The 10,005-nt window shown below is 42.8% G+C and overlaps 1 protein-coding gene across 1 annotated transcript in view; it reads left to right on the top strand.

The window, feature by feature from the left end:
• Positions 1–972: 972 nt before the first annotated feature.
• LOC116437392 (sorting nexin-2-like) overlaps positions 973–10,005 on the top strand; it is a 133,843-nt gene continuing 124,810 nt past the window's right edge. Inside the window, exons 1-2 of the mRNA XM_032095058.1 lie at positions 973–1,053; positions 3,518–3,635. Coding sequence (XP_031950949.1) covers positions 973–1,053; positions 3,518–3,635 — 199 coding nt within the window. The remainder of the gene's footprint in view (positions 1,054–3,517; positions 3,636–10,005) is intronic.

Raw genomic sequence — 10,005 nt, 5'->3', positions numbered from 1 at the left:
CAGCTGTGGCAGGTGAGGGTGAGCGAGTGACTTTCATGGGTGCCTGGCATTTGGCCAGTGTTAAACCATGACACCAGTTTGAATGGGCTACCTCACACACATGAATAAAATAATAACCCTTATAATTCCATACTTTGTGTCCTAGCCTCTCTCCTCAGTTAGCACAGGCCAGTTTCAAAATTTTTGTGACATGAAATTTCTAAAATACAAATACTTTGGAACACAGACTTTGTGTTTTATGGGAAGGAAAGCTTTGTTGGATCTAGACTAAAATTACTAGTGTTATTAAATTTTTTTTTCACAGTAACAATTTCAAATCACAGCTACCAGCAAACATCTAGCTTCTCACTTTATCTAGATGCCCTAACATGGTGCACCTACAGCTGTCTCCTTTTGTAGGAAGGGGAAGGAAACCAAAAGCTGGGCAAGTTGCTTGCAGTGCTGTACTAGTAATGGTATAACCCAATTGATGCAGGAATTTATATCTACAGGTTTGGTCATACCAGGTAAATTAATCCCAGTCAGGCGTAGGCAGGTACACAGCCATCCCAATGCTTCCACAGAGCCCACCCCGGGCAAGGTCGAAAAATTGTTCTGCCAGTGTGCAACCCCCCCACGATGGAGCCTGCGGGCAGCCTTCAGCAAGCACAGGCACTTACACTCACAACCCTCTTCCTCTCCCCCTAGTTCTCCGTTCCCGTCTTGCCCTACTAGGAGAGACCGCGGAGAAGGAGGAAGGAAGACGAATACACACGACCCCAACAATGCGAGAGGCTAGCACCATTCCAGTCAAATCGCGGCGATACTCCCCCTACAGCAGCAGGAAAGACAAGGAGCTGTGACGATATAGACATGCGTACTACCCTTTCCCCCCTCCTTCCCTTCCTAGCGTTTTCGATCACGTGTTGCGAGGAGGCGGGGTCAAGGTGTTACGTGAGAGGGTGGGACTGATGACCCAGGCTGAAGAGGAAGATGGCGGTTGCACGTCCCGCTGACTTCGAGGTGGTGGAGGATGGCAAGAACGTCTTTGCTAGCCCCGTATCCACTTTGGAGGTGAGAACCCGCCTGTCCTACAGCCGCCCTCTCTCCTTCCCTGGCGCAGTCTGTTAGTGCGGGGCCCAGTCGTTGCCCAGACCCCTTTGGTGGAGTGTGACGGTGCAGGTGCCCAGGGGGCTCTCTCCGATTACCGGGAGTCCCTTCCCACCCCATCTCGGCCTCCAGCTGTTGCCCTCTTTTCTGGGAGCGGCGGCTCCTTGGCCCTTGTCATTTGGTGGGGAGAGTTACCTCGCTAGGGGCCCGCTGGGGCCCTCAGCCCTGCGTGGACTCGGTTGTTCCTCTCAGGTCTTTTTCCTGTCAAAAAAAAAAACCCCAAAACCAAACCACGGAAAAGTCTTTTTTTCAAGTATCACACCTGCAATTGCTCAGAGAAATCGAGAGTCTGAAAGACCTAAAATTGTGTAGTGAATGCATCTATAAATCACTCTTGCTTTCCATGTTAGGAGTCTAATAAGTAAACTCCATTACAACTGAATATGTAAATACTTCCTAGTTCTGAAAAATGCTCATATCTTCATTAAAATGGGAACTTTTTTCTAAGTTGTAGCCATGTTTCACCCCTGCTAGGCTCATATGGAAAAACTTTGTTTGCCCTGTACACAGTTAACCATTTAAAAAGAAAATTGTATGTCTTCCTCTTCCTGAAGAGTTTCCTGCCCCTGATGATAGGATCACTGTGTATTTCTATTTTGCTCTGTTGTCTGTCACATCACTAAGTAAAGAGGCTCTTAACTGTGTTTTTCAAAGACACTTGCATTCTCTGAAGTAGTTTAAAAATGTTGGTTTTTTTTTTTTTTTTTTTTTAATTTTTATAGATAATTTGTGCAATGCTACAAAAAATTGTGGAAAAATACTGTAAAGGAATAACATATGTGATTTGTTCACCTGCAGTTGTCAAGAACTGTTTTAATAGGACTTAAGCATATCTGTGTGTGGTACAGGGTGTATTATTGGAGTCTTGTTTTGTACTTTCAGAAAAACCAATAAAACATAAATAATTTCTTTATTGATGTGCTCTTGAATTAAACCCCTAAGATGTGATAGAATTAATGCCTAAGCCACAGTCTAACAATGAAAAGTTCTCATCTTAATGATTAAAAATAGTTACTGAAAACTTCTGTAGCTGGGAAAAAAAGGTGAAGAAATGCACTTCCTCCATATTGAGTGGTTTGGTTGACAGCTCCGTTGTGCTGCTTTGCTTTTGTGGTCAGTTTATTTGGAAGAAAGTAGTTAAGTAGCAAAGGGTAGCCTCCTTGCTCCAAGAGGCACTTTGAAGACAAAGCATGTTTTTACTTTTAATCAAATAGAGTGCCTAGGAAAGAACCCTGCTCTTGTGAATTTCTAGCAAATTTGGAAGGAAGAGGCCATGAAGATTGAGTTTGAACTTCTCCCTATCTTAAAGCTAGATTGTTTAAGTGTACAGGGCACCTTAGTCTGGAGAAGAATGATTGACATGGTGTGGGTCTAATTAAACTTATGCATTTGAGTGTTGCTGTAGTCCTATAATATTCATAAAGTAGCTGTTTCTAAATGGCAATGGCAGCTCTATTAAAATGAAAATAGAGATGACTTAATCCTGATCATATGTTTGTTTGCTGATTAACTAAGAGGAGAGTATGGCAGGTGACAGTGAGGTCCAAATCCAATTTATGTGAAGGTTAATGGTGCTTTAAGAGAGTTCCTAACTGTTTTAATCTTGGAGCTGTTACCTTGCTTTTTGCATGATTAATTTCTGTTCTTGCCCCCCACCAATTTCCCCCCTTTTTTTCCCCCTTCCCCCCCCCCCCTTTTTTTTCCCCTTTCATTCTTTTTGCCCCTGACAGAAGACATGCTGTTCTGTTTTTACCTATAATTTGGCTAAGTTAAGCAGTGGAAAAGCTGTAAAACTGCTAATAATTCTTCCAAATAGCTTCAGTGTTAGCATTTGTTTTGTAAGAGGAGATTTTGTTAACTTACCTTTGTTCCAACAAAATATAAATTTCATGTATATTATGAACAGTAAAAATGAAACTTTGAAATTTCTTATGGCTGCAAGCAGCTGTGTATTGTTTGAATTAAGATAACTTGTTCACTTAATCTCTGAAAAACTAGTAAGAAGCACTTAGAGACTTTTTCTACATAGAAAAAATTACTAAACAAAATCTAAATATAAGCCTTTCCAAAAAGACCTTCATAATTAAACTACATTCAGAATGCTATCAAGCTTATTCTAGATATTTCTGTAGCAGTTTTTAATGTAAATGAAACTTGAGGAAATGGTTTGGGGTTTTTTTTCCTGACAAAGAGCAGCTGACTAGTTTGTATCCTTTGTTCATTCTTTTTGTAGGAAATGGAAATAGCTGACTGGGCTTACTTTCTGTACATCTTGCTTGTTTCTTTGAAATGAAAGAATGTTTATTGCAAGACTTATATGCTGATATGTGACAACTGGTTCTCTGCTATTTCACTTTTTATTTAACAGTCAAGTTCTTCATCTCCAGAGCCAGCAAGTCTTCCTACAAAAGACCTCAGCACAAACTCTAGTGGTCCAAAGCCAGCAGAAGCCATGCCAGATGATGATAGAGAAGACTTCTTTGCTGGTAACTGCTTTTTTTTTTCTTCTTCTAATGTGACTGCATAGACTCTTTTCTTCTTAGACTTAAAGGGGTGTGCTTTTGTGAGGAGGAAAAGCTTTTTATGCTGTAAAAGGTAATTTCCATATCTATAAGGAAATATGAAGCAGTGCCCTTGCAATGGAAATTCTGATTTTAAGCTTAAGCAATTTAATATTGTAAATCTTAGCCATTGTTCAACCTGCTGAAGATATACTTTCTGAAAAATTCATTAAGTAATATTTTCCTTTGGATATTAGGAGTATTGCTAGTCTTTGTCAATCATTCTTTATTGGGTTCAATGATCACCTATTTAATTGAAGTCCTATGATCTTCTGCAATATACTGTCATTTATGAACTTGAAATAATTTGCAAGAAAAGTGGCATACTATAAAAGGTAAAACAGCTGAGCAAAACTTTTGTCCAAAATTTGTTCTACTGCTGTTAACACACCTACCTACTGCTTGAATATTACTGTAAAACTGTTTTGTAGGGTAGCCTTTTCTTTTTGAACTGGAAGTAGAAGATTTAATCTTGTTTATTAGGGAAATTAATGTGATATGTGACTTCTCTTAGGGGTGGATGAGTCTTGTTTAAATTTAATAGTAAATTAAAATTGGGGATTTTTTTCACCAAATTTGTGTGTTGTCATCTGAGCAGTAAACACTTTATTACACTCTTGATAATACATATTTTTTTAATGGATCTATTAAGAATTACATACTAAAACAATGTCAGTTTGAGAAGCTTATTTGGTAGAAAAGTTAAATTTAAATGTCTTAAGATTTTGCCAGTGATGTACAGGATTTTTTCTTGTGGGACTCTAGTTAAGTTTGATTACTAAATACAGGTTTGTCTGTGATATGTACTGTCGCTGCATAGTGTGGCAGTATTAGCTACTTAATAACTTGTTCTGTTGATGGTAATAGAGCATGGCTTGTTATGTAATAATATTCAACTTTGTGTGTGTCTAAAAACACTAGGCAAGTTAAAGACTTGTTTTCTACTGCATAGCCATTTATAGTTGTCCCAGTCCTTTTTTACAATTATGAAGACTGATAATTCAGATCATATTGCAAGCTGGAGGGTATTTCTATTTATTAAAAGACTTTTTTTTATTATTAAAAAAAAAGGTGAGAAACTGACATATGGGATCAGTCTTGGCATTTCACTAGGCTAAGATTTGAGCTCTAACGTTTAACAATACTGGATGTTTTGGAGAGAGATGTATGAAAGTTTTGATAAGTAATCAGTCAATGACACTTATTTTTAATCCTTGATCAGTCACTGCTTTGATGTTGGTTTTCTACATCCTATTTTTCCTACACATGAATTATGGTTACTGTCACAATTACAGGTGTAGAAGCATGTACTATTCAAGAAAGGAGATGTAATGTTTAGAATATATTGTGACAAAACATGATTTTAAATACTTCTTCTCAATGCTAATGCTTTTCCTATTAGTGAGTCAGTTGGAAGTCTGCTTTGAATACATTCCTAATCTTATCTTTGTTTGTACCCTGATGTAATTATTTTGAAATAAACTTCATAGCATTTAGTTCTGGGCTGCTTTATCTAGATAAGTATATACATGTGCCCATTACCTTTGTTCTTAACTTAGCAAATTTATATTTGCATATATTTAAACTTACATTCTAACTGTGTCATAAGCAAGTTTATTGATTACTTTGCAAACTCTCTAAAACAGCCTCAAGAGAAATGGAGAATAATTAGGAATTCAGTGATAATCCTATTAGTTTTGTATTTCTATTACCTGATCTTGTGATCTACAAAAGCTAGGAACACTTTACTAGTACAAGAAAGCTTTATTTTTAATTTGGTTATATAGCTTCAGTATACGAAACCAGCTTTTTGTAGCTGTAGGGCCATCTGGAATATATATTTTAGGAAAGCAGATTCCCCTTTGGCTAGAAAATATTAAATTAAGAAAAAAGGTGGCTGGACTGAATATTGATGAGATCCAGGCAGAAGTAAGATGTTAGCAGCCAGATTGTTGCAAGTGAATGGAATACAGAAAAGATGGATAAATGATTTAATGAGTTTGAGTTTTATTATGGAAGACATTTTTTTAAATTCAAGCAGCATTCAGCTGTGAAAGCATCTGACGTACTGTACTGCAGGTCTAATATGACTAAAAGTGATTTTTAAAAGGTCAGTTCATATACATATTCATGTGTTCTTTCTGGATCTCAGTAAGAAAGGCCCAACAGCAAATGGCTTAATAAAATAGCCATTTTACTAAGAATAAAAAGAGCAAATCTTATGTCTCTTCAGATGGTGGGAACCCTGTGATCATGCAGCAACAGATGCACCTCAGATGTGTTTCTCTCATGGCGTGCTACACAGATTCTGTCTGTGGAGGGAAGCTCCATCTTTTTTGTATTTGAGCTATTATAGAATCATAGAATGGCCTGGGTTGGAAGGGATCTTAAAGATCATCTAGTTCCAACCCCCCCTACCAAGAATAGGGACACCTTATACTAGACCAGGTTGCTTAGAGCTCTATCCAGCCTGGCCTTGACATTTCCAGGGATGGGGCATCCACAACTTCTCTAGGCAACCAGTTCCAATGCCTCACCACCATCAAAGTAAAGAATTTTTTCTTAATATCTAATCTATACCTATTCTCTTTTAGTTTGAGACCATTCTCAAATGTCCTGTCACTACATGCTCTTGTTAAAAGTCCCTCTCCATTTTTCTTGTAGGCTCCCTTCAGATACTGGAAGGCCACAAATAGGTCACGTTGAAGCCTTCTCCTTTTCAGGCTGAACAAACCCAATTCTCTTATCCTTTCCTCATAGGAAAAGTGCTCCATCCCTCTAATCAACTTGGTGGCCTTCCTTTGGACCCACTCCAATGGGTCGATGTCCTTACTGCACTGGGGACTCCAGAGCTGGATGCAGCACTCCAGGTGGGGTCTCACCAGAGTGGAGTAGTAGAGGGGCAGAATCACCTCCCTCACCCTGCTGCCCACACTGCTTTGGATGCAACCCAGGATACAAATGGCTTTCTGGGCAGCAAGTGCACATTGCCGGCTCATGTCCAGCCTCTCCTCCACCAGCACCCTCAAGTCCTTTTCAGCAGGGCTGCTCTTGATTTGTTCATCCCCCAGCTTGTATTGATACTGGGGGTTGCTCTGACCCAGGTGCAGCATCTTGCAGTTGGTCTTGTTAAACCTCATGAGAATTCCATGGGCCACTTCTCGAGCTTGTCCAGGTCCCTCTGGATGGCATCCCGTCCTTCAGGTGTGTCAACCACACCACTTACCTTGGTGTCATCTGCAAATTTACTGAGGGTGCACTCTATCTTTGTCTATGTCATTAATGTCACTGGTCCTAATACAGACCCCTGATGGACGTTATATAATATTGTATATACTACCTGTGGGGTATGCCCAGCCACTGCCTTGGAGGGATGTCTGCTGAGATAAGGAGATTGCTCAAATCTTCCAGCAGAACTCCCCTGGAAAGGCAACCACTTTTTCAGTTACAGCGAGAAGAAGACAAACCCAGAATCCTCTGGGAGACCCTACGCAGATCCTTTGTAGCCCATTGGCCTTTACCCTCTTACACCCACCCCCTGTATCCCTATAAAGCTAGCCCTCTGCCCCTGCGAGGGCAGAGAGAGCCCATCCCTGGCCTCCCCTTCGCTGGAGTACGGACCAATAAAGCTACCTCGTGCGGAACAGCTACACGAGCCTCTCGTCTCTCTCTCCCTGGTCTGGCCTGGAGATTGCCCTGCAGAGCTAAGCTGAAATCACGAGCTGACAATCACTAAAGAGCTGACAGCTTCTGCACAGGCCCTCCTAGCTAGCAGCTGAGGGAAGACACCAGGCCTCGGAAAGGTGATTCCTTTTGGGATCATCTTTCCAGACTGGTCACAGCTTCCTTGGTCAGAGCTACTGACCCCTCACCAGCTATAATACTATCCATTACTGATCTTTCATGTAGGGGGTGATGAAGTGGCAACACAGTCTGAGGGCAGTCAAAAAGGATTTCAGGGCCTTGGGATGGTTGGTAAGGGAATCTGGGGCACAATTTATATTCTTCTCTATACTTCCAGTTGAAGGCAGCAACATTGGAAGAAACAGATGGGCTGTCTATTAATACGTGGCTTCGCAGCTGGTGTCACTGCCAACATTTTGGGGTTTTTGATAGTGGAATGGCCTACACAGCACTGTGCATGCTGGCATCAGATGGGATTCACCGTTCTCAGCAAGGGAGGAGAGTCTTTGCCCGGGAACTAGAGGGGCTCATTTGCAGGGCTTTAAACTAGATGTGCTAGGGGAGTGGGACAATATCAGGCCTTGTCCCTGGCAAGCTGTGGGATGAGAAGCAAAGATTAGAGGAACAGGGTGCTAGTGAGGGCCCTCTGCTGGTGACTCTGAAATGTGCTGGTCACACTGAAGCACACTTGAAGTCTTACAGAGATGAGCCAGGGATTCCTGAGGCAACAGCCAACAGGGAAACACCAGGGAAATATCTCACAGGAATGAAGGGGTGTTCCTCTAGGAAGGCGACATGGCCGACAGCCCAGCTGAGGTGCCTTTACACCAATGCACACAGGATGGGCAACAAACAGGAGGAGCTGGAAGCCACTGTGTTGCTAGAAAGTTATGGCCTTGTTGCAATTACTGAAACTTGGTGGGATGAATCCAATGACTGGAGTGCGACCATTGATAGCTACAGGCTGTTCAAAAGAGATGGGAGAGGAAGGAGAGGCAGATGGGTTTCCCTCTACATCAAGAGGTAGATTGAGTGTGAAGAGTTGTGGGTTGGAAACCTGTAGGTCAGAATAAGACCAAGGCAACAAAGGGCACCTTGTGGTTGGTGTCTACTACAGGCTGCCCAGTCAAGGGGAACCTGTTGATGAAGCCTTCTTGCTCCAGCTACAGGAGGTATCATGCTTATAGGCCCTTGTCCTGCTGGTGGACTTCAGCCACCCTGACATCTGCTGTAAACGTAGCATGGTGAGCTGTACACAATCCAAAAGACTCCTGGAATGCATGGAGGATAACTTCCTGATCCAGGTAATAGACAGCCCTACCAGAGGGGATGTGATAGTGGATGCATTGGTCACCAACACAAGTTAGCTAATCGGGGATATCAAGATTGGCGGCAACCTGGGCTGCAGTGATCATGCACTAGTGGAGTTTGCAGTCCTGAAGGATATGGGTCAGGTAAGGAGTAAATTTAGGCCCCTGAACTGAAAGGAAAGCAAACTTCCAGCTCTTCAATGAGATAGTCAATAGGATCCCCTGGGAGACTGCTCTCAGGGTCAAGGGAGTAGAACAGAGCTGGCAGATCTTTAAGGACGTCTTCCATAGAGCACAAGAGCCAGCACTCCCTAGTAGCAAGAAATTGAGCACGGAAGGCAAGAGACCAGCATGGCTGAGTAGGGACCTGCTGGTCAAACTAAAGGACAAGGTGCTTCACCTGGGTCAGGGCAACCCCCAGTATCAATACAGGCTGGGGGATGAACAAATCAAGAGCAGCCCTGCTGAAAAGGACTTGAGGGTGCTGGTGGAGGAGAGGCTGGACATGAGCCGGCAATGTGCACTTGCTGCCCAGAAAGCCATTTGTATCCTGGGTTGCATCCAAAGCAGTGTGGGCAGCAGGGTGAGGGAGGTGATTCTGCCCCTCTACTACTCCACTCTGGTGAGACCCCACCTGGAGTGCTGCATCCAGCTCTGGAGTCCCCAGTGCAGTAAGGACATCGACCCATTGGAGTGGGTCCAAAGGAAGGCCACCAAGTTGATTAGAGGGATGGAGCACTTTTCCTATGAGGAAAGGATAAGAGAATTGGGATTATTCAGCCTGGAAAAGAGATGTCTCTCTTGTACTGAGGAGCCCAGAACTGGACACAGCACTAGATGCACCTCACCAGGGCTGAGCAGAGGGGCAAAATCACCTCCTTCGACCCGCTGGCAATGCTCTTCCTAATGCATGCCAGGATACCATTGGCCTTCTTGGCCACAAGGGCACACTGCTGGCTCATGGACTGCTTGTTATCCATCAGGCTCCTTCTCCACTGAGCTGCTTTCCAGCAGGTCAGCCCCCAGCCTGAACTGGTGCATGGGGTTATTCCTCCCAAGGTACAAGACTCTGTACTTGCATTTGTTGAATTTCAGACAGTTCTTTTCTGCCTGTCTCTCCAACCTGTTGAGGTCCTTCTGAAGGGCTGCACAACCCTCTGGGGTATTGGCCACTCCTCCCAGTTTTGTGTTGTCATCGAACTTGCTGAGGAGTCATCTGCCCCTTTGTCCAAGTCATTGATGAATAACAATACTGGGCCCGGTACTGAACCTATTGAACCTGGAGGCTATTGACAGGCCTC

The sequence above is a fragment of the Corvus moneduloides genome, chromosome W (genome assembly GCF_009650955.1).
Source record: "Corvus moneduloides isolate bCorMon1 chromosome W, bCorMon1.pri, whole genome shotgun sequence".
Classification (NCBI taxonomy): Eukaryota; Metazoa; Chordata; class Aves; order Passeriformes; family Corvidae; genus Corvus; species Corvus moneduloides.
This window is presented reverse-complemented; position numbering and strand designations above follow the sequence as displayed.